This window comes from Solanum verrucosum, unplaced genomic scaffold (assembly GCF_900185275.1).
Source record: "Solanum verrucosum unplaced genomic scaffold, falcon-dt-bn FXZP01000277.1, whole genome shotgun sequence".
Taxonomy (NCBI): domain Eukaryota; kingdom Viridiplantae; phylum Streptophyta; class Magnoliopsida; order Solanales; family Solanaceae; genus Solanum; species Solanum verrucosum.
In genome coordinates this window covers 2,546,888-2,572,277 of record NW_026019945.1, presented here as the reverse complement: position 1 = coordinate 2,572,277, position 25,390 = coordinate 2,546,888, and the positions used below count along the sequence as shown (strand labels likewise).

The following is a 25,390-nucleotide window of genomic DNA, read 5'->3' as shown; positions in this document are numbered from 1 at the left end:
TTTGTGGTCAAATGAAAGAGCTTTGATATTACTAGTTCATTTCTAAACAAATTTAGAGCTTAATGATGTGTAAAAACCATCAAGTGTTCCATGTTTCTACCAACTTATTACATTGCGTCTCCTGTCACTGGTTTCCACCTTCAATAGCTAGAATTGTGTGAAAAGGTATTTTTTTTACCAACCATCTCCCATAGTCTAACATAAATGGAAATAGGCACCAAATGACCAAAAGCACAACGGATGGAATCAGTATGACGAAGCTAATGAGCTTGCTGCATCTGACTCATTAAGCTCCATCAAACCAGGCATAGACATTCAAATGGGTTAGAATGACGCGTAAATGGAATGAGAAGAAAACTGTGGTCTCTTCAACATACTCATGATAATTATGCAAATGGGTAACTAAAGTAGTTTCAAAAAAGAAGAAACATCATATACTTAGCAGGCAAAATGTTCCTAAATGAACCAACATTCTACAGAAAAAAGCAAAAGAAGAATATACATAGTTGATTGTCCAATATTTCATGTGCAATTCAGTCCCAATAAGAAAAGTGGAGGAAATGGGGGAAAACCCATTTAACATTCTTCATGGCAAAAATTGAGGACCACATAGCCCTCCTAACTTCTTTATTCAAGGCAATTAAGCACGTCAAATATTAGTGGGATCCGTCACCAACTTTCTGCCATAAGATGAAGCAAATCAGATAAGATATTAGATAGAGAAAACATCGTATTTCAAGAACAGTTTGAGAATAGTCTGCTGTACAAGGTGAAATGTCTATATACACTATATACATGATAAACTTGCTACGTTCAGTTAACTCACATATACCTTTTTTCTTCATAAGGTAAGGTAAGATTTACCTAGCATATGTAGTAAAACCATATGGTGATCATTTGGTCTTCTATTATTAAATCATTCTTAATCAAATCTCAATCAGCTAATAGCTGGCAAAAATAGATAAAATATTTCATAGGCATTTATAATATGGACATATAGGAGATAATGACATTGAAATATATGCTTTAACATTACCAGCAACAGCAAAAAAAATTGAATGAAGTTGCTAAACGTGAAAGAAATGTACCTCTTCCTTCTTCTCTTTCTTTCCCTTTGTGAAGAACTTATAAGCTCCATAGAAGGTCAACCCCCAACCAGTAAGAGAGACGATCACAAACTACAAGGACCAGAGATGTGGTTAACTGGAGACTAGAAATTCTAATTCCAAGTTACAACCAAAACAATATAATCAAATTACACTAACAATAGTATACAGCGTGAATTTTTATAGCAATTTAACAAATTCACTCATGTTATATCCACAGATAACATTGCACCCAATTGAAAAGACTTCAAGTCATTGAACTATTGAAGATACGACTCCAAACCTTGGTGATTCACAATCAAAACTAGAAGCTGAAGTTGCCCAAAGTATATATTTTGTCAATCTAATCTGTACTAATACGTACTTTGATGAGCCTATCCAAAACAGGCCCGACCTTGGTATAGATATGAAAGGAACCTACCAAAATGAGTAAAACTTTCTAGATATTGAACAGACTTCAATGTGAAATAAGTAGTAGAGAGAAAATCATTTCCCACAATCACAGGTGAACTGTGAATACTCTATATGCTCTTCTGGATCCCCAATTCAAAAGTGGCACTCCAATTCCCACTTAAACTTGTTGTCAACCATGTATAGGTGAAAATTAGAAGTACTGGTAATAGTTCTCTATCTGACATCTAGCATTCAAAGTTTCATAGCAAATTGCAGAAATTTCATAAGCCAAGCAAGCTGATAATGTCAAAGCCAACAACCAAAAAAAGTCATAGTAATTTAAACATGTAGAAAAGACATCACAAAGGTCTGAAAGACTCACATGCTCTTCTTTCCATTTTGATGGACTCATCGGATCCTGCCAAAAGTTCACCTTTGGAGGTCCATGATGGTCTGCATTGAAAAGAACGAATATTAGTTATCGTCTCACTTCTTTAGTGGTAGAACACACAAAAAAAGCCAGGATTTTGATTACCCCTTCTACACAACCTTTTCCCCCACTTTCCAAGTCAATCTTGGATGCAATATATAGAAAGATGGAGGAGGTCATAAGCCAATTAGGACGAAGAAAACAATATAAAATGTTTAATTTGCATATTGAACTAAGTAGAAGCAGTAAACTATATATTTTATAGGAAGTGCACAATTTTCTATCTTGCTAGATTTTCCAGAAAGGTTTTTTGAGGTGTGTAACAAATGCAATGGAACTTTGGAAACTCCGGTTACCAGAGAACATGCATTCTCCTTTACCAATTTAACAAGCTCAGCCCAGTAGTATAAGAAACTTCAGCTTGCTCTGTTAGTTTGAAATCCAGAGCAGTAAATAGAAAAAAGACAACGGTACTATAGCAGAAATAAATGAAAAAACACAGCAAATAGAGCAAAACATTTGTAACTGTTGATCATGTACAACAGTACAAGTAACTATTATTAGGCTCAATGAGATTTAACAGAAGAGCACATGACTTTTGCAGGCGAGCTTACATACGTCATGACTTAGCGCAAACAAAGAATATGCATAAAAAGTTTTCACTTTCCAAAACAACTAAAAAAGAAAAAAAGGAAGACAAATGCCTATATGAACTTCCAATGTCCGTGAATCACGACATTACAAGAAAATGCCATGGCTTTCTACTATTTCTTTTACAATCAGATAATACAATTAGCGAACATATTAAAGTTTCACAAATTTCAGGAGAATTAGTTTAATTTACCACTACCACCGGCAAGACCGCGCCGCTGGATAAGTAAAGCGCCTTGCTTCGTTGAGCTAACTGATTTAGAAGCCGAAAATCGAGATAGGTTCGCTGCTTGCCTCGCCGCCGCCGTCCACGCCGCCATCGTATCGTTCTGCCGTGAGAACCCGCCGGACTGAGTGAGCGAGCTCCTAGAAATGAGTAGATGCAGGAAGAAGACAATGACCAAAAGACCCAAATGCCCTTTTCCGGTAGCTATTGAGTGTACTGGGCCTGGGCTGACCCGGCCCAAATCCTAATTGTGAAGTTAGCATCGTTAAATATTTGACGGAGATTAAAAATGGACACGTTAGTAAATTTTAAAAACAAATTTCGAATAAATATTGTTTTCAAAACGAGATTTTTGTTAACGTAGCTCTTAGACAGCTAACAGTAAACCACTAATCATATATTTATACAGCTCATATAATTAAATGATTATGTTAGACCTAACCTATCTTTTGGGTACATTTTAATATCACTTTCTCAACTAATTTATATGCAAACCTAAACTTAAACACCTTTATTCAAATTAGTTTGCACTCCACTGTCATAAGTTAGCGCTTCCAAACCATCAAAAACAATAGTGTTATTTAACTAAATCAATAAAGTTTGTTAAAGAATGACGGTTGAGATGAATAGATTTTTTTGTTTATATTAGGTGTGACTAGTGTTTTAAAAAACTCTGTTGGGACTCGCCTCGGGGCTCACCCTGGGGCGGAACTCTAGCAAAACGTCCCGAAATTCAACTGTGGGACTTAGTTCTGTAAGACTTACGCCCTAAGCGCCTGATTGTACACCTTAAGCACATCCAACGCCCAACGCTGTCGGGGCTTGCCTAATAGATCTTACACAAATTATGTGTTAAAATCTTTAGTTAACATTGTTGACCCTTGTAATTTTTGAATAATTGAATGATACTTAATAATTTTTTAATCTATAGATATAAGAAGATTGTGAGCAACTCAAATAACAAGTTGTAGTATCGTATCTTTATTATTTGGTAACATTGTGCAGGTAATTATTTAGTACGTAACATTTCTTTTAAAAATACATAGCGAAATTTTACTTTTTCACTTATCATTAGTCTTCATAGTTTTGTCATATGTCTCAAAATTATCACATTTTATTTAGTTATTTGAAACTAATTTGATTTTTATTCATGATTTTATTGATTATTTTCTTTTAGGGGGTAAATTGTATAGTATAATAAAAAAATATATTTTTAGAAATAATGATTCTTTTATTATTAGAAAGTTAAGTTATTAGATTATTTATACTTGTATAATCATGTTAGAAGTTTTATTTTCTATGAGTTTCCTTAATTATGTTTGTAATATCTCAAACTATTGATGTATTTTTTTTATAATTTTGTGTTATTATACTATTATACTATATTGTAAATTAAAAATTTAAAAATTCGTAGGGTTTACGCCTACGTCTCGAGGCTTACGTCTCGCCCTATACTAAGTAAAATGCCTCGTCTCACGCCTCTGCCTTTTATAACACTGGGTGTGACTATATTAACTTACAAAATTATGACCTAGTTCAATCCGTTTAAATTTGAATAGATTAATAACTCGTTTATTTCTCAATTTTTAATTAATTTTACGTAAAATCAAATAAGGTTACATGAATTAACACTATATTTATGGTGGACCTACTCAGGAAAATATTTACTCATGTTGGACCTACTTCCACTAATTCACACGGGAAACACAAAGTAAAATTCGCAAACAAATAAATAAGTCAAAATCAACTAGGCACTGCTACGATTCCTCCTCCTTTCTCATCCAGTTGCATTTTTCTTTTGATAGATATTTACGCGTCGGAGAGGGGAGGAATCAGATCGGCGATTTTCATTTTCCGATATCTTCTCTCTCCGTCGGTCAATTCGCTTAAACCCTTGCTATCGTCACCATGAATGAGAAGGCTAATGTTACTAAAGAGCTTAATGCGAAGCATAGAAAGGTATTTTTTGTTCCGATTCATGATTTCTCCTTTGAATTTCAGTTTATTGTGGTTGATCTAGTAAGATTTGATGATGTTTGACTATTGGTTGAGTTTGGTTGATACATCTTATATGGTTTTATCAGTTAATATTTGAGATTTGGGGCTTATTGGATCCTTTTTCCACTTGTGTTCTTTTTGAACTCCTATTGCTAGTTTTATTCTGATAATTCGAGCAGTGAAATGATGATCTAGTTCAAGCAGGTGCTTTGAATTATGATTTTGGATGCTCATTTTTTCCTAATAGAAGAAGAAAAATAGACACTTACACACAATTGGATAAAAAAAGAAGATTTTTTTAACTCATATGCTTACTGAGTGAGAGTTTTCCAAAAAACCGTGATAGGTCCTGAGACAGACACAGATAGATTAGTTATTGCAATTTCATATATAGTCAGTTGTTAGATTACTTAAAGCAAGCATCTTGCTGTGTACCTTAACTTCTTTTTTTAATCTTGATAATTTAGATCACTTCATTGCATATGACACTGAGACAGTGTCAACACTACATAAGGTTTGTACTGACTGTCCAAGTCTATTTGTACAAAGAGGAATCTTTTCTTTGTAATGGATACAAATTGAAAAAGAGATCTCCTTTGGCTTTCCATTTCTGTCTTTCACTCCTTCAAAAGTTCTACTGTGCCTTCCTCGCCGGATAGTCAAGGAGTGTATGTAGGTTCTGTCTTCCAAATCGCCTTCTTATCATCCCTTAGTAGTATATGATACATCCAAGAGAAGGGTTTTCATGATATACATCATTTTTTATTTGTTACTAATTATTTAAAGACATAAGGTGAAATTTGTTCATAGTACCAAGGCACTATTGCCATATTATTCCTTTCTTAGCTCATTAAATTGATTCCAATATGCATATAGCTGGTATTGAGAACCTAAAGTCAAAGCGTTTCATCATTTGTCAACTTTTTTACACTGAAATTACTAGTTAGAAGTGACTTTATCATTGAATAGAGTTATCCAGAGCTCCCTGATGGAGAGCTGTAGGAGGAAAGATAGTTTCTTTATAAGTTAGAGGATGTATGAAAGCAGCTTAAGCAAGCTCTCAATGGAAGCTTCCTCAATTTAGAATTCTTAGCATCCTGAGTTGGAGGCATTAAGTCCGATGTAGTATCATGCACATATTATCCAAAATAATATAAAAACTACGGTATATGTTCTTGCTCCTCTCACTCATTTTCCTTGGAGGAAGAAAGGTAAAATTTTCTTCAAATCAAAGCAAGAAACACAATTAACCACAAGGATGATTATCATCGTTGCAGTTTTGGGTTCTATTATGATCCCTTCACAGTTTACTTACTGGTGGTTTATGTGTGCATGCACATTCAAAGTAACTCATTGTTGTGCTTGTTGACAGATACTAGAAGGACTTCTTAAATTGCCCGAGAACAGGGAATGTGCAGATTGCAAAGCCAAGTACGTATTAGGATGTATTTGAAACGTGACATAGTGAAGCTCGGATGCGCTTGTTAATAGATCATTAAATTGAACAGAATTGGCTTTATGTATGGAATTATTTGGAATCCTTGTATTTACTGTATTTTTCTTTTACACCAATGCAGGGGTCCTAGATGGGCAAGCGTGAACCTGGGAATATTTATTTGCATGCAATGCTCTGGGATCCACAGAAGCCTAGGGGTGCACATATCAAAGGTGATATATTCCTTATCATAACCAAGATGTTCCACATATACTAAAAAATCTGAAATGGTGGTGAGCACTTGAAGTCAAAAGTTTTGTCACAATTGATAAATTGCAATAGTAAAGGTTATGGTCAACTTTAGTGCTCCCTGTTGTTGCTGCTGTAGTATTGCTGCTTCATATTCTTGACTGAGTTAAAATTCTGTGAGCCACTAAGTATGACTGAAAACTTAAAACTCATTCCTTTTTCACCTGGGGCACCCCTGATGAATATATGTTGATTTAAGATCACAAGGATGGGGAACATTTCATATCTATTAATTCATGACTCTACTACTGAAATTCAACCTATATCTAACTTCCTCTGTTATTGCATTGTCTTCTGGTTAGAGGAATAGATGTTATGTACTTTGGTAGGAAAATCACTCTACATTTCTTCATCTTTGTGTTTTATGAAGATGATACAGGAATAATTTCTAACATCTTACTGTTATGCACACATGTCGACCGAATGGAGTCATTTAACTATTACCCACTATCCTTAAAATGAAGAAAGTCTGCGAAACTTTTTTGCTGTTTTCATCGGGGGGAGGTGGGGGGGGGGGGGATTTGCTGACAACTGCTAGCAATTTATTAGACCAATCCATGGTCATTATAATCCTGGTGCACTTTCTGTCACTGTGTGGTTGTGAAGTATCTCTTGACTTGGACATGTGACAAGATTTCTCTCATCATCCTTCAACCTTGGATAGCTTTTTTCCCTCCTATTTTTAAATGGTTGTAGTTCACTGGCTCATTGTAGTTTGAGTCTACTTTTGTATATCTATTGAATAGCGTCTCATTTTTAGTTGAACTCATGATGTTCTTATTTCCATAGAAGATCGGACGTCTTTTATAGGACACTATATTTTGTGTAGGTTCTTTAACTATTTTTAATGTCACTTGTATATGGGATATAATCCCACATCTTTTACATATTCAATAAAAATATCTACATTTTAGAAGAATGACTCATTGTACTCTTGAGCGATTGTTAATTGTTCAATTTTTTTGTTTTGTTCTCTGATTCTTTGAAATTGCAGGTCAGATCAGCTACACTAGACACATGGCTTCCTGAACAAGTTGCATTTATCCATTGTAAGATTTCTGTTTCTGATACTTATCACTGTTTCGATTTTGATTTGATAGATAATTATTTATAACCTTTCTTTTTCTCTTTTGGGTTGATATAGCAATGGGAAATGAGAGGTCAAATAGTTTTTGGGAAGCAGAGCTGCCTCCAAATTATGATAGAGTTGGTATTGAGAATTTCATCCGAGCAAAGTATGCTTACTAATTCTCTCCTAACAATTAGTACCTTTATGCAGTCTTCTTTCACTCAATCTAGTATTTGATGCTTATCCAAGACATTTCCTGTGTTTTGATAAGATATGAAGAGAAGAGGTGGGTCCCTAAGGATGGGATTCAAAAATCACCTTCCAGGGTTCAAGAAGAAAGGGCTTCGGTGCAATGGCAACAAAGCAATGATAGAAGTGGGCGTGTACATGCAACTAGCTCGGGCGGTGCATCTGACGAGAGGAAAAATATTCAAGCCTCGAAAATGAAGCAAGATGTACCCGCTGCTAGAGTCAGTATACCAGTGCCTCCTAAAGGACCAGATCATGTATGTTGAACTTATTCGTCAAACTGTTTTTATCCACACTACTTTCCCTTCCAGGTGTAGTATTAGTGTTTCAATGTTCTATTTTGAATGAAATCTTATTCATTTGCTGGTTATCTACCCGACTTGCCTATGTATGTGAGCTGATTGGGCCGTTAGCTCTTGGGTTATTGTTGCACTGTAAGTGTATTGGTATTGACTATTGATTCTTTACTCAGATTGTTGAATTAAGCAGCTCTTGTTCGTACTGTTTTTTAGCCATTACATACTTGGCATCTTAGTTTTTATGTACGTGGTGTATTCATGGCCCCCTGTTGGTCCTTCTGTTTAACTGCTACTAACTGCTGTTTCTTCTGAGTTAGTTTGGATACTTTCTGGATTAGAATAGACTCTTATAGTTTTGACTACTTACAGGTAACTTCAGGTCAGGTTGCTAACCAGACAAGTCAGAAAGCAGAGCCAGTTGCAGTCACTGAATCTGCTAAGCAGGTTGCGGAAGCTACCAATCCTCCTAAAGTTGATTATGCTACTGATCTATTTGACATGCTTTCTATGGATTGTCCAACTGACAATGGCTCAGAAGCAGCTTCTACGGATGATAACTCTTGGGCAGGCTTCCAGTGTATGTCAAGTCACCGTTTTGTTTGAAACGTTATTCTTTCTCTTCCAGTTTTTAACATTTAGAGGGTGTACTTGTCTTTTTCCAAGTGTTTTACTTCTTTTTCTGAGAGATGGCACACAGGTAGTTTGAGAATCAACAATAACAACTACACCGCGGTTTCAAAAAAAGTTGGGATTGTATATGAATCCTCAATTCAACTCATGTCACATCATCATACCAAATATATATAAATGTGAAAAAAGTTAAATATATGAAATAATAATAATAAGATTAGAAGTTTGTATTTTATGGCATATAAAGCTATGATAAGGTCAAATACTCTAGTTGGGAATCAATTGGGATTTAAATTGAAGTTATCATATTACCTATTGTTGCTCATTTTCTCTTATAAAGTAAGTTGTGCCTTTGCAGCTGCTCAAGAAGCAACAAAAGCAGAAAATACTGGGGTTACAAACTCTGATGATCAGAAGAAGTCTCAATCTGCTGCTGCTTCTGGAATTGATGATTTATTCAAGGATTTACCATCAATTGTGCCTTCTGCCTCATCACAGCAGCCACAGAAAGATGCTAAAAACGATATAATGAGCCTTTTCGACAAGGTACAACACAACAAGAATTTGGATTTTTGGTCATGTCCATCTTTTTCTTTTATCTAACAATTGATGTTGTCGTTTACAGTCCAATATGGTGTCACCGTTTGCTATGCATCAACAACAACTTGCTATGCTGGCGCAACAACAGTCTTTACTGATGGCTGCGGCTGCTGCAGGTGATGCTGTAAGACTTCCTGTAAATGCACAACAAAGCACTAATGGAATCAATATGGTGAATCAGAATTGGCCAAATTTAGGCTATCAGTTCCCTGGAGTGATAATGCCAGCAGCTGGTAAGACTGAGCTGGAGAAATATATGCAGGTAGGACACAAGTATTATTTATCAAAGATAAACAGAAAAAAAACACATGGATATCTGATTTAGCATTGAAGTTGTCTGTAAGTTTCTCTACTCAAAGCTGTTTATTTTTCTTCTAAACTAGGTAGGTAATATGGGACCAACACATGTAGTTGGAAACTCTGTGCCACTTCCAGCATCCAGGTATTAACCTCTGATCCGTTGTTGGTTAATGTAAAACTTCAACTGTTGAATTGTTCTTTGAGGGCCTATTGTTTGGACCATAAATTCAACAACTTAATGCAATGCATCTATCCTGCCAATTATTTGTCATTCAGATCTCTTAAATTATGACCCCTTAATGCACAATGTAGTGTATCCGTTAACTGCTTCTTCCATTTGATTTAAAGTATCTCTCCTCTTACTCCTCTGGTTAATAATGGGTTGTGGACAGGACCCTGTTGAACAGTATTTTTTTTAATCCATAGCTACATCTCCAGAGGTGTATGATCAATTTTAATAGTGGGTCACGGACAGACCCCTATATTGGATTATCAATTGCTTTTATTGGCTTGTACACTTTATTTACCCCATTTGTTAGCTAAATTTACATTGACGAGCTCAGCTGCCAGTCATCTTTTACCGTGTGATTTAGTTTAATACTGATGTAGGTTATGGAATCAGTTGAACAAATTTTGATAGTTGTGCTATTTATTGTATCCAGGAGGAACAAATTTTTGGGTTCTAGTTAATTTTTCACCTTTTAGTCTTAGGATTGAATATTGATGCTCATAGTTGATCTTTTATTCTGCAGCTTCTACTCAATGGGACAGAATACTTCCACCAACGGTATTGTGCCGCCAGGACCAAGCAAGCAAGCAGCTACCCCGATTTCATCAAGCTCCACGCAGTCAACAAAAGAATTCGACTTTTCATCTTTGACACAGGGCATGTTCACAAAACGTTGAAAACCCAACGAGGAAGCATACTAGTTATTAGTATACAAATTGTTTTATTCCACAGGAAATTAGCTTTTGTTGTTCTACTCCTGTTTTGGAGATTGTAAACTAAATGTAGAGGACCAAATATTGAGTTTTCGTTCAGGTGATGGCTTTATTTGTATTTTTGTATCTGGAAAAATAAGTGCTCAAGATTGGATGGAATTCGATTCTTTTCCTCCTTTTCTCTTGTATTCTTGTTTTCTAATTCTAATATTCTGAGTGATCTTCTCTTAAATCTTCTTTAGCAGTAGCAATTATATGATTAGTACCATCTTTTGGGTTGATTAAAATATACTACTATATTCTATTTTTATCTGGGAAATAAGATGATTAAAGAATCGTCCCATAGAGATTAGCACTGTCAAATTATTTTAAATTCAATGGCAAATAATTGTTTTAGATAGCATTTTGAAGTTGATTAGACTACACTAATAATGTGTTAAGAATTCCATACAAATTGAAGTGTTTACTCAAAAAAACTAATCCACGCAAATCTGCCTGTGGAAAATGGTAAGTAGATCAAACACGTGTCAATAATCCATTTGATGGACGGTACCAAGATCTATGACTCTGTTTTCACACGCCTTTGCGCCCCCCGCCCCGCGAAGGTTCCCTCGAAGAGAGATTCAATAGATAAGCCAAAAGGAGCATGAAGGGGGAATCTGACCTCCGCATTATAAAATTAGGAGTAAGGGTACATCCCTACCCTCTGACAACACCCTATTAGACTTGTGAGTAAATTTCATTTAGACACTCGAATTATAGTTTGTTTTAATTAAACACTTAAAAACATAACAACGTATCGATTTAGAAAATTTTGGTTCAAATTTTGAAATTATTTTTGTGCGTGTTCTCAAGTGCTCATTACGTAGATAATTTAACCACAAAAATGGCATTCTCCTTTAATTATATACAACTTCCTCGATTGAAACAAGCATGAGGGTCTACGACTTATTAAGGCTAATTCATATAGTTAAAAACGTGACATTTTAAGTGAAATTTGAGAACCTTCACAACATTTCTTTTAAAAGAGATTGAACTGAAGTGTCTAATAGGACACTATAATATGTCTTTACGTTTTCAATTAAAATAAATCGTAGTTCAAGTGTTTAAATAAAATTTATCATCAAGTTTGAAAGATTACCGATATATTAAGCCTCCAGAACAAGGAACGAGTCATTGTAAATTTACTTTGTAGTAAGATAAAAGTGAAGGAAGTTTCTCATGAATTAGAATTTATGTGCTTTTTTTTCCTTGATAATCATCACCATCGAGAAATTCTCAACCCCACGATGTGAATCATAGTACACACTACACAAATAGTACTATTTTTTCTCTGATAAATCTACTTATCTACAGTCTGTGAAGGATTTTAAAGTTCTAAATTTGTGTACGTAATTCCAAGTAAAAAACCTTACGTATTTTAAGTTTGAAATTCAAGCAATATAATTTGGTCGTTGTGACTTGTGAGGCTCTTAGCCATGAAATATAGTTGAAAAATTGGAGTGCTCATGAGCTAGTAGCTGCCACTACTTAGTTTGGTGGACGAAATTAATTGAAGCTTAGTTCTCGTATACAAACACAACTCAAATGTGTGATGTATTTGAAAGGAAACTTCCACTCTTGTCCCTCTACGGACAAGAAAGTCCTTAAGAAAGAAAAAAGTCAATTAAAATACATTTTTATAATTGACTTTTGTTACCTAGTAAGGGAACTTGATTGGTACTATAAGGCTAAGTTGAGGGAGACTTGGTTGAGATCTGAAAGAACTTTTGAAATGAACGATTTTGTATGTATATCTAATACAATGTTTTAATAAATTGAGATAGATTTATGATCTTTACTATCGTGACACTCTCTTTCATAAAAGCAAAGCTAGTTAAATATATATTTTGATACATATATAGTTAGATTAAGTGTGAAGGTGATATTAATAGAAGACAAGATCAACATTAATTTACATTAGAGTTCGAATTACGTAGTGATATTTTAATCTCTCATATTGACATTTTAACAAAACATTAACGTGGACGTGTGATATATTATTGTGAATTCATTTATGTCAAAATAGATAAAAGATGGATCGATTCGAAGGTTGACTATTTATTAAAAAACTAAATTAAAACAGTTCACAAATGTGTTGACAAGTAAGAGTAAAATATAGGTCTTTAACCTGCGTTTGGCTTTTGGTCAATGTGTATATGTGGTTGAGCATGTGAGAGCATCAAGTCATTCATGTGCTATACAACGTACTAACCGACTCTTCCTATAAGATCTACATATATTTTATCTTTTTCAGACTTTATTAATGATATTTTACGAGATATATTGTTGTTTGAATTATTGATATAAAAATAAGTATTATCTCACATTTGTCGACTTAAAATTTCAATTCTAGATGGTAAATACATGTATGAGATGAGTTAAATATTATGACTTTAACTCAATCAAATCACTTAAAATATAATTACAAATGAATTTCTCAAAATGTAAGATTGGATTTTACGTGTTAACGTGTATATATATTGTGTAAAGATTCTTAATACTGAATTTTTTTATAATATAAAGTGAAAAAATAAAAAATAAAAAGAATAGGAGATGGTCCAGTATGGTCGGTTAAGGGAGCGGCACACCGACTGATTTGGTCACATGCCTATTGACCACTCACTTGCTAACACTTTCCGGAGCTAACGTTAGCTTAATTGTCTTTTTCTTATATATATATATATATATAATTCGTTCTGGAGTCATATATTTTACGAGCTGAAAGTGTGTTATATCCTGTTTAATTATTTTTTCTTAATCTATGTACTTTCTTATTTATGTATCTATATTCCTCCTTTATACGTTCTTAATTATTCTTAACATCACTGTATTTTATTTGCCGCTAGGTTATCCACCTTGCTCGTATATTTTCATCCATAATCTTGTCTTTCTTAATATGTCTACACATTAATCTAAACAATCTCATTTAACTACTTTAATAACCATTTTTTATGCTCTACTTCATATTCAGTATTCACTTTAAATTGATCTATTAATCTCAATTCACAAAGTGTATGGTGCATTAAAAGGAAATATTATTTTTCAGAACTCATCTGAAACATATGATTAAGATACCATTATTACATTTGCTTAGAGCAAAAGACATTTTTGTAAGTCAAATTCCTAAAGTCAATTGTCCAACTAAACCATGTACTTACCAATGAAACTACTTCGATTCTCAAGAGTTCACACTAGTTTTTCTCATTAATGCATTTTTAAATGTTCAAATGCGTTAAATGCCAAATGAAATCACCTTACATATCGGCCGATCGGATCGGCTGGTTGGGAGAATAATTTTTCAGATGAATTACCACAATTTTCTTGTCCAATTAAACGAGACACCTTTTTAATCGCTTTAAAAAAAGACATATTTTCTTATTTAATTTAATGATGCTATCAATATTTTATTTATATACGTCTAAAGAAATATACTTTTTATTTTAAATATTTTTTAAATTTTGTATTAAGTGTTAAATGAAAGGAATATTAAGATTAGCTTAAAATGAATTGTTTTGCGTAAAGCCAAAAGGACCTTTCCAGAGTTCTCACGGTCTAATAATGAAAAAGGGCAGAAAAAAAACTCAGTATTTATAACGGCTCGTTTATCTACATATTGTATAAAATTGGTACAAGGCCTGACTCTTCACTCTCATTTCGCTCTTCCCCTAAATCCCCAAACTCATAAAGCAAAACGCTGATAACAACGCTCGGAGCTTGTCGCCGGCGAAAGAAAAATGGCGATTCTGTTTCAAAGTTCAAGTAGCTCTATGTTATCCATCAAAATTTTTCTGATTTCGACTACCGTTTTGTCTGCTGCTATTATGTTAAAGGTCTCTGCTCCTGTCGTCACTGAATTCGCCGTCAGTGAAGTTCCGTCGATCTGGAACGGTGTCGTTTCGTGGCTTAAACCTCCGTATCTATACCTTGTTATCAACTGCATTATCATCACGATTGTAGCCTCTTCTAAGTTGCAGAACAAGCTCGATGAGAACTCATCTCCGGTGCCGGCGATAGTTTCGCCGGAGAATTTGGCCCAGTTTCACCCGATTAAGGATGTAAGGCCGGTTACAGACTACTATTCTCCGGCCCTTCATGACTTAAACGGCTCCGTGCTGAAGAATCAAGCAGTGGAGGCCAGACCGATAGTTTACGAGTATCCTACTGCTGGTGTTTATGATGCAAAGGTCGAGAAAGTTCCGGTAGTTAATCCGTACACACCGGAGAAAGATACATCGTTCAACTTGAATGCTTTTACCTATACGGAGCCTAACGAAGTTGTTGCTGACAAGGACGATTTCGTAATCTCGAAATCCTCTTGGGCGTCTGTGATGAGACAGGACTCTATTGATTATTCCATTTCAGGCAACTCGGCTGAGAAACCTCCTGCTTCTGCCAGATTCGCTCACCGGAGAAATGTCAAATCCACTCCTGAAGGTAAACTAAATTCCTCACTTTTTTTTCAATTGTATTTTCCGTATGTGTGTATCGGTCAGTCGGAACAGTTAACAGGTTTTGACTAAGTTCTCAATTTGTTTTGTATCTCCGGCGAAATTAGCCGGTAACGGTAACTTGTGGTTCAAATTCTCTTGGGATTGTTACCGTTGGGAGTAGGGCCGGCTAGTGGATAATTAGGTGCTTGTCAGACCGTAGAAGCTAGTGGTCCTATTCCAAAACAATTAAATTTTAAATTCAAATTTAAATATACTCATTAAGATCTTAATTAATTAACGCTTTTCCATTAATGGTCCATAAACAGCTTATTATCAAAATTAATCACAGATTGTACACCTTAACGCCAAAAATAATCCCATTAAGAAACGGTGGAAAATTAAGGTAAACGACAAATACATGATTTTTAAAATTGCATAACTGAATACTGACCTCACTCTGCTCACATTTCCACAACGATAAGCCTAACAATATTCATGTATATCCATGTTTTGACTAATCCAGAATACATGGCATGTATTTTTTTTTAATATCTTAATCATTGTGATTTAATCGTGATAAATTAGTACAACATATTATAACGATTTAATCATGATGATAAATTAGTATGATTCGATCGATGCGATTATATTTGTTTTGATACAGGTGGAAAGGGAGCATTGAGAGTATCAAAGCCTAAACGGCAAGACACGCTGGAGAGTACATGGAAGACGATAACAGAAGGGCGTGCAATGCCGCTGACGAGGCACCTGAGGAAATCGGACACGTGGGAGACACACGGTGGTCGGAACCCGGCTACCCCACCACAACAGAAGATGAAGAAATCGGAGACGTTCAATGACAAAACTACCCCTGACTCCTCGCCGTTGCTGACTCCGTCCCCTGGTGGTTCAGGGAAACTTAAGAAAGAGCCGTCACTAAGTCAGGACGAGCTGAACAGGCGAGTTGAAGCGTTCATTAAGAAGTTTAATGAAGATATGAGGTTGCAGAGGCAGCAGTCGATGCAACAGTATACTCAGATGATCAATCGAGGCTCACATTAGGAGTTTTTTCCACATAAACAGAGAAACTCTCTCTTTTTACATGGTTTATGGCATATAGTGAATGAATGCATTTTGCTTACATCTCTCAGGAAATATACTTCTTGTTTCCCCTTATCTCCTTCTGTTATTTATTCATATTTCTTTTATCGAGAAATTCCCCCCCAAAAAAAAAAAAAACTAAAGGAAGCTGTATTCCAGTTAGAACATAGACTATATTAATGGAAAGCTTGAGTTGTAATGTTTTATTTTTCTTTCATGTGGATATTATATGGCCTTAACATGTCGTGTTCTCCATATAGAAATTGAAATATTTTTATTGATTTTTGAACTAGTTTTAAAAGTTAGTTTAGCCTATTAGATCCATTTCTTTATCTTGTTGGTTGCCATACTTGGATGACATCCCTCTTATATACAACTCTTGCAAATGTCATGCCATGGATTAAGGAGTGTAAGATCATTTTTGGGATATGTGGAGGTAATGAGATTGAAGGATGCAAGAAACAACAGCTTGGTTAGTTGAGACTATTAATGCTTAATCTTAACAAGTGATAGGCTCAAATTCCGTAATAAGATTTGCTGCATGACCGATGTGAGGCGGGGAATAATAGTTCCCCCCAAGGGTCAAGTAATAAAGATTTGTCTTTGGTTTTATGTTATTTTTTCTTAGCTTTCGTGTATCGTATTATTTGTCTATCAAAAGTAGTTTCTCTAAATTCATGATAAGATTGCGTACACACCACCCTTTCCAAACCCCACTTGTGAGATTACACTTGGTATACTATTGTTGTTTTTACTAAAGATTTTTATATATAAAAACTCGGAAATAGCATACAAACGTCTTGGTAGGGTCATTTTTGGTGTTTCTCATTTCACTCGCTTTGTAGAAAGTTTCGAATAAAGATCTCTATGTATATTTAGTAAAATTTCAATTCCAACATTCTCAATTTAATCTTAAAAGTACCCCTTTGAAGGGAATGTCATGACATGTGTTTAAGACTTCATTTAGCCAAACACAAGTTGAATGTCCTGATTTAGTCATGCTTGACAAAATTGGACAGCCCATATCTGGATGTCATTTGAAATACCAATATTTTTATCTATTATGATAAAAAAAAAAATCATGAATGTGAACAAACTGCTGGTCAAAGAAGTTTGGTTGCAGATCCCCCATTCTTCATTAAACTATTGCATTCAAAGTCAATCTCCAACAGGCTCTGCCAAAGCCATACTTGTGATACAACCACGAAGCTGGATACCCATCTCTTTATTAATTACTTCCTCCTAATACAATTATGGAAAAATTGCTGAAATACAGTCTTATGTTTTCCTTATTTCCAAAATTCCCTTCTATTTCTAAAAACCTATAAAATCTCTTATTTCTTTAATGTATCTGAGCTACATATTAATGTATCCGAGCTACATATTATGTATCCGATTTATGTTATAATGTATCCGAGCTACATATTATGTTTCCGATTTATGTTATAATGTATCCGAGCTACATATTATGTATCCGATTTTGTGTTACTTTTTAAGGGATTAATGTAATTACAAACTAATGAGAGATAGATTGTAATTTCATATTAAAACTATGGAATTTATGTAAGTTATACAATTAATTATTCTCAACATACTTGCTTTTTTGCTTTTGGGGGTTAATAAAACTTAACTTCTCTCGTCCAAATTAAGTGTCAAGAATATAGCAGATGATTAACACAACAAATTACAATTCATTAAAAGGTTGTATTGGTTATACGGTTTTATCTATTTACACAAGTGCTGTCATGGACGTAACATTCTCATACATACATAATTCAAGTTTTTCTTATTTCTATTGAAAGATGTATCCAGTATGGTATCAATAAATATGTTATAGTTTTTACAACCTGTTGTAGGAGTGGAAGTCGTGTGAACACACCGTACCTTTGCTTGCTCACTAGTTTGGAATTTTGATCTATGTAACTCCATGGTGCTTTGCCTGAGCATTCGCAACTCAAACATTAATGAGAAGAAGGTAAGCTCATTCCTGTTCCAGTTGTTGCTATGTGAATAGCTGATTAGTCTACATAGCCATTGTCACCGGAAAAAGCTTGTCGAGAAAGGTATAGACACCCCCACCTAGTAGTAGCGCACCACTGCAAAATAAATGATTGAGAAGACAAGTATCTGGCTGAGTACTTAAAAAATGCAGTTACGCTGGTATTAGAGAGGAAGTGACTGAAGCACAAGAGGTTTATGTTATCTATTACTAACATTGCCCTTAGTTTTCACAGACAATTACCTGATTGGATTGATCCATGCTGAGAACTTGCGAAATGAAAGTATACTCTGCAAATGACACATGTGCAGTTGTTCAGTGCTTAAATGGTGATGAACATATGCAAGCAATAACTCTAAGGCAGAAGAAGTAAACTTAAGCTATAGTAACCCCAACTATCAAACAGATTTCTTTTTTCTTGTGCAGGGGCACAGCGGTTGCTGTAGGGAATGTGACAGAAGACAAGGAAGCGGGATGAGTGGCATTGAATTGGGAAAAGAATTCTTAAAACATGTCTTTCCATTTAAATGTAAAGCTCCATAACATGGGTGCTACAACAAGAGGTCCATGGACCATCTAAAAGCTGCTGATCATAATAACAATCATTTGGAACATATGAAATACCTGCAGTGCTCCAGCAAAAGAAGCAGCAAGAAGTAAGGGAGTAACATAGCCAGTAGTGTATGTCAATAGCAAGCTGCCCCCAATAACTGGATCCTGTTATAGAAGATTATTAAGAAGCTATTCATATCCAACCTAGTTATACAACCAAAATAAATACAAGATGTAAAAGATACTGCACAATTCTAGTGGTCAAAGCCAGGTGCTGTACTATTTGATTTAAGGCATGCATTATAAAATACTTTTGTTTGAAAGAAATCCTGATGACATAATACGTAATTACTAAAAGATTAAGCCAATCAACAGATGGTGGTTATATGCTGGTGCTTTTAGTAGGTTCATTATTTTTCTGGGAAGACCCCCTTTCCCAAGAATTGAAGAGAAAAATCATTTCATCATCCTGAGAACCAAAAAGTCACAATTTATAGTACCCGAGAAGTAGCAACGTAGCCAAGCAAGGTTGCAAGGACTGGTGTACTGCATGGTGATGCAGCTAATGCAAATGTAAGACCAGCCAAATAAGCTTGAACACCTAGGCATCAAATGTATAAAATGTCAAATGATAATATCTGGCTTATTGAGACCATTCCCATACCCAAACAAACAGAGATAATGTCCAGTGTAGGGTAATAATTATAGCCACTTACTTGAAGGAAAGCTAGCAGCGGCTGAGCGAGGATCAAAGTTGTCGAAAAATGAGGGAAGTTGTAACTCAATTACCTGCAGCATTGTCATAGAACGAAGATATTAGCATGGAACCAAAAAGGCAAAGGCAAAAAGAGAAAATATTGGAAGAGTATGCAATATGTTGATTGCTACTACAAAACTTAATTACAACAACAACAACAACAGATATGAAACTTAAGTAGGAATGTATATCAATATATGGCACATAGGTTAGATAGACAGTCTCAAGGATAGGCCTACTTCAAACCAATAATTAATATGATTTGACTCGTGTTCCAATGTTTTGATACTAAAAAACCTCGAAAAGGTAACTTCTGAAAAATCCAAAACATATAATTCGTACTTAGATCTGATTGTTTTACCCACAATTTTCACTACCCAGTTACCAAAAGTATCAGTCGTCATTCTATCCAAATGCCTAGACGTATCTTCCTGCCTTTTCCTTCGCAGGTTCTCATTAAGGTAAAGGTGATGTGGGAGCATCTGATACAACATCTTTTTTTAACTGATACTTATTTATGCAAGCAAGAACGATTAACATATCAACATGATAATCCATGTAATTCCTTAATAGAAAAATCTGAATATCAGACAAAGCAACTACAACCATGGGCTCAATAAAGATTACAGACAATAGTACTCAACAAACTCTCAACGAAAATTTAGAAGTAAAAGGCTATTACCACACTATTGAAGCATTCAACATATGTAGTTACCTCTAACAGGTTTAGACCCATAACAATAGCTAAAAAGGAAGCAGCCACAGGCAGTCCTTGTCCTATTTGTCCATATGCCTTTCCAGCAAATGCAGCTGCAACACCCAATAATGCTAGTGTGGTTGCCAATCCCAGTGCAAATGCAATTGAATCTCCAACAACCTGTCAACGAGGATAGCCTAAGTGAAACAGAGAAATTTGAACTAGCACTATGCCCTAGTAGGTAGTTTAAGTGTAAAATGCAGAATTCTGCAAAGCTTTGACCATAGAAACATCAATTTTCTACTTCCTAGTACTCCTTTCATATTCTATATTACACCTTTTGATTGGATATAGAGTAGAAGATATTAGTTTGACTTCTATATAAACAGTAGTAGAAATATCGAAGTACCAATTGACAAGCTAGTTTGATCAAATTCAAAGTTCGAATTTGACTATTAATATTATTTATTTTTTATCAGTAAACTGTCTTTATTGATGCATTCCAGCAAAAAGAAGATGCCTGGAGAGAGTTACAACCAAAAGTAATGGGTTATTACTTATTACACATTACAAGTTGTGTAATGAGCTGAGGAAGTCAATCATGGCATCAGAGTGACATTTATACTAGCCATTTTACACCAAAAACTGAGCAAATAAATACTTGTTGCTTAAGGTTAAAATCGATTAGTTAAAAGAATTTGAATCTGGAATGGTGTTGAACACTTTTATATGTCCCAAAATGGAAACTGAGATAGAAGCTTATCCTAAAGAAAATCACACATACTGTCTACCAAGATATATTAAACAAATACCATTCACCCCTTAAAGGATTCACATGTAAGCCTGGCAAAATTTTATGTATGATCTGTAGTTTAAGTTCCTTCATTGTGACCAATGCACATCAAAAGTGCAAGGATAAAGAACAAAACAACATAAAGTTAAATTAAAGAGTGAGGTTTTTACCGCTACTCGGCTTTTCCCAGAACCAAAAGCCCCTAAGATCATTTCCAAAGAACGTACAATAAGTCAGAGAGAGAGAACATATGTATGCTGCATATAAAGAGCAAAGATTCAACTTCAAAGTGCCCACCAATATAACCAAGGGTCAGAGGCAATACGCTGAGTGTACAAGGTGACAGGCTAGTTACAAGCCCGGCACCAAAAATAGTGGCCAAACTGCAAGGAGGAAAGTCTAAGAATTAGAAGCACAAAAACTTTATGAATACATTCTATCAGTACCAGATGAAACTTTCATGATATAAGATTTAGACCTAGTAAAACTAAGAACAGTCAACTGGCCCTGAACAGCTTCATTAGCTTGTTGACCTGCAGAATACAGAAGGCCACCAAAAAGATCTCCAATGCTTCCATCAGCTAAAGTATAGACAGCGCTAGAAAAATCCTGAAGCCAATGAAGACAAGTAAGTACCCTTAGCATATAATCAGTTGAAGATTTACTACTGTTTTATGTGACATACATTCCACTAGCAAATGAATAGTGAGCTCAAATTGCAAAGAATCTCAAAGAAGTTCCAGCAAAATGCAATTAAACATCAGAAAGATACAAATCAATTGGGCCCACAGTGTAAGTGGCTTCATGACTTCATCAACATGTTGCTAGCCGGAATAAGACATTTAGCTCGATAGCAGGTCAAGCTTCCACCCAAAGTGTACCTAGTTTCATCAGCTCCCCTCAAATTGTTGAGGTTTAAACAAGGATCTCACATCTTATCATCTTCAACACTGGTTTATAAAAGATTAACATTTCACATATCATCCCCTTAAAGATGTTAAACACAAATCTCCCACTAAGACAGCAATAGACAAGGAAACTGATGCAGAAAGTATTACAAGAAATTCAGCTTCTCAAGAGAACATCTAGGATAAAGTTCGGTATGAACTCATTTACTCTAAACTGTTGTTGTTATTTCAGTAAATGATATCTCATAAAGCAAGTAAACAGAACAGAGCAGTAAGTAAAGAATCATTTCTTCAATTCAGGGGCAACAGGACAGAAAAAAATATGCATCCACATAATTAGTAACAACAACAACATACCCAATATAATCCCACAAAGTGGGGTCTAGGGAGGGTAGAGTGTATGCAGACCTTACCCCTACCTCAGAGGTAGATCCACATAAATAGTAAATGAAACATATGCTGGATTTATCGATGAAACAGATGCTGCATAGATCATCTTATGTTATCACTTGTCATGATGGTTTCACAGAAGTATATGCAACACAAAAACAAATCACCCTCTTTCCCTGGCTAGAGGAGACAACAGGCACCAAACAACAAAGTAACGCACTTAAGGTTAATGAAGGAATTCTCACCATCATGTTATCCATAGTCGAAGCATTTGCAGTATGTGTTGCAACCAAATTTGCTGCTGAATGTGAAGACATATAATTAGTGTTACTTATTGTAAAGCATGATTAATTATGAAAACAGCCAAAGCATTCACTAAACAGAAAATAAGACATTCAAATCGAAGTCAAAACAAAATGCAAGCTACAGTTACTAAATGAATTTGACAGACGTCACAAATCAAGTCTACAAACACTTTCTGAAAAGAAAAATCATGAAACAGTTCATACATTACATAATCAATTAAAGAAACAAAAATAATGATTCCTGCTACAAATTCACCTCAAGAAACAACAACATACCCAGTGTAATCCAACAGGCAGGGTCTGGGGAGTGACCAAAGATATTCTTCAAAAACCTTTAGCTTGTTCACAAATACACCAAGCCCTTCCTAGGGTAGAGTGTACGCAGACCTTACTCCTACCTCATAGATATAGAGATGTTGTTTTCTATAGACCCTTGGCTCAAGTAAAGCATCTCAAAGCAGTTTTGAGCGTGATTGGTACACTCAAATGAGTCTAGCTTCCTTTAATGGCATTCAAGATGGCCAATGTAAGTGAGGAGATTTGATTTTGATGAAGACAATCATGCGAGCCAAACTACATTACACTAAGTAATTTTATGCATCAATCTTTGACTTGGTCAATCATTTACTACTTCATTCACAAAGCAGTTTCAGACATGTTTGGGATTGAGGACTCATCATTCCACTACATAGGATTTGCCTTTGTTATGGCTTAGGTGAGAGGAGATGTGTGGTGAGGGCATGGGCATTGAGCAATATGGAAAGATTTGCTACATCGGTACTCGGTTGATAGTCTGGAAGGAAAGGAATTGCAGGGTTTAAAAGCAGAAGCGGAGCCAGAATTTAAAGTTTATGAATTCTAAACTTTCCACCGGATTCATAGCTCGTTTTAGTTATTGAGTTCACAATTAATTATTTATACATATTTAATGGATTCGTCTGAACTCAGTTTATATTCCCTCCACCCCTAAAGTCTTGTCAAGACATTATCTTGGTTTCAGCTTTCTAAATTTCAGGAGCATATATAGCAGTCCTCTTGCAAAAATGATTGGTTGCTCTTTCTAGTAAGCCATAATGTAGTGTAGGATTTCCTATTTGTGTATATAACTTCTATAGTCCGTTGCTCTTTGTACTAGTCAAGTCTCAAGTTATGGACACGTTACTACTACTAAGTCAGAGCAAAAACAAGACATAAACAGCATATATATATATGTTTATCCCTGGAAATTTAACTAGAATGCTCAGCCAATATAGCTCTCCCAAATTTTTCATGATTAGCAAGATCGTCTGAGGAGAATACCTATGACAGCAGTTGAGAGCATTGTGCATGTAATTGGAGCACTAGTGCCAGCCATTGACAAAGAAAAAGCATCTTCATGGAGATCCTTCGATTTTTCTTTGCTGCACGAAATACTTCTGCTGAGAATTTTCCTATGCTCCACATTGCAATGCGCACCTAGAAGAACGAACAGTGAAAAGTTAGTAGATAATACACAGTGTTAAGTATGATCAAATGAGTAAATCGCTTGGTTTATCATGGATCAAAAATAGAAAAGGCAGACATTATCGCTTCGAATTGGAGCAAACTACATGTATCAGAACTTCTCATGAAGAACTTGAATTCACCTGAATTTGTATCCAAATTACTGAAATTTCCGAGATATTGACCTCAACAGTAATCAAATTAAATAAACTTCGACGAAAACGAAGAAGAAAAACCAGTAAGTACTTGAATTCGCCTAAATATGTATCAAATAACTGAAATATCCAAGCTATTGACCTCAACAGTAATCAGATTAAATAAATTTGTAAGAAAATGAAGAAGAAAAACTAAGAGATTGCTCGCGAGGTTCGAAAAGAGGATTTACTTGCCCTGAATTCTTCGCGGAAGATGCTTGAAGCTTGAAATATTGATAGGACGAAGGTGCTTGTAGCATCTGAAACTGTTAACGGCCAACTTCATTTGTGCTGAAGTTGTTAAAGTGCCAAAAGGCGAGTGCTGGAGCGCCATGAAAGAGAGAAGAAGAAGTGAACTTGGTCTTGCCGATTGAACTGTTGATATTTTTTTTCATTTTTCTCTCTATTTAATTTAAAGAGAATTGCATATACCTCCCTCAAAGTTTCAGCATATGCCATGCACTTCCTAATACTCCCTCCATCCAAATTATGTCCCTTAGGAAATCGATAAACTTAATACATTTTACTAAATCAACTTTATTTAATAAATCTCTCTTAAAAATTGAACAATATTAAGAAAGAGAAATATAAAAGTATAGTTGAAAAAATACTACGTACTTTTTTTTAAACCTGAAATGGCACTTATTTTGAATTTTGAGAGGGAGGGTATAGTATATATGTATCAAATCACCTATCGTTTCACAATTTGTTACAGTACCTCCAAACTTATCTAGTTTGTTAAGTTACACACTTTGAAAACTAAAAAGATCTTTTTCTTTTTTTCAATAAAAAGAAAAAGTGCTTTTTGGTTAAGTTATAAAGATGAGCTTGAAAAGGCTCACTTACAAAACTTTAAAAAAAATCACGTGAAATACATGTCCAAATACTATAATTTTAACTTCCAAATACCACTTTTCAACTTCAACTTGAAAAACTCTTTATAAGATATCTCCCATAATAAGTAACTATACTATTGGATCAAGCACAAATCACAGATTTTTCTTTTCCATGGTAGAATTTCATTCCATTCTAATAGTATTTGCACGCTATTCATTGTTTATCTCGGAAATGCAAGAACATTGACACGTTTTGGAGAAAGAATT

At 35.0% G+C, this 25,390-nt stretch overlaps 4 protein-coding genes across 5 annotated transcripts; 2 read left to right on the top strand and 2 right to left on the bottom strand.

The window, feature by feature from the left end:
• Positions 1-411: 411 nt before the first annotated feature.
• On the bottom strand, positions 412-2,977 carry LOC125840174 (uncharacterized). Of its 2 annotated transcripts, none has more exons than XM_049519140.1 (4): positions 2,774-2,977; positions 1,882-1,952; positions 1,089-1,178; positions 412-680 (listed from the first exon to the last, which is right to left on the bottom strand). In XM_049519140.1, exons 1-4 carry the CDS (start codon positions 2,898-2,900, stop codon positions 657-659), a joined length of 312 nt encoding a protein of 103 aa, XP_049375097.1. In that variant the 5' UTR covers positions 2,901-2,977; the 3' UTR covers positions 412-656. The 2 variants fall into 2 exon arrangements, with proteins under 2 accessions (XP_049375097.1, XP_049375105.1); XM_049519148.1 differs by having other exon boundaries at positions 2,777-2,974.
• A 1,520-nt stretch (positions 2,978-4,497) lies between these two features.
• LOC125839993 (ADP-ribosylation factor GTPase-activating protein AGD5) lies at positions 4,498-10,869 on the top strand. Its single transcript, XM_049518977.1, has 11 exons — positions 4,498-4,765; positions 6,177-6,235; positions 6,382-6,472; positions 7,543-7,597; positions 7,693-7,783; positions 7,889-8,123; positions 8,535-8,742; positions 9,154-9,341; positions 9,421-9,657; positions 9,779-9,837; positions 10,448-10,869. The coding sequence occupies exons 1-11, from the start codon at positions 4,715-4,717 to the stop codon at positions 10,599-10,601; spliced, it is 1,428 nt and encodes a 475-aa protein (XP_049374934.1). The 5' UTR covers positions 4,498-4,714; the 3' UTR covers positions 10,602-10,869.
• A 3,442-nt stretch (positions 10,870-14,311) lies between these two features.
• LOC125840267 (uncharacterized) lies at positions 14,312-16,499 on the top strand. The gene is made up of 2 exons (XM_049519246.1): positions 14,312-15,113; positions 15,774-16,499. Exons 1-2 carry the CDS (start codon positions 14,414-14,416, stop codon positions 16,169-16,171), a joined length of 1,098 nt encoding a protein of 365 aa, XP_049375203.1. The 5' UTR covers positions 14,312-14,413; the 3' UTR covers positions 16,172-16,499.
• Positions 16,500-17,881: 1,382 nt separating this feature from the next.
• On the bottom strand, positions 17,882-24,060 carry LOC125839502 (cytochrome c-type biogenesis ccda-like chloroplastic protein). The gene is made up of 11 exons (XM_049518480.1): positions 23,911-24,060; positions 22,552-22,607; positions 21,487-21,617; positions 21,306-21,391; positions 21,179-21,210; positions 20,234-20,395; positions 19,478-19,550; positions 19,262-19,362; positions 18,834-18,926; positions 18,453-18,499; positions 17,882-18,306 (listed from the first exon to the last, which is right to left on the bottom strand). Exons 1-11 carry the CDS (start codon positions 23,963-23,965, stop codon positions 18,234-18,236), a joined length of 909 nt encoding a protein of 302 aa, XP_049374437.1. The 5' UTR covers positions 23,966-24,060; the 3' UTR covers positions 17,882-18,233.
• Between the last annotated feature and the right edge of the window lie 1,330 nt (positions 24,061-25,390).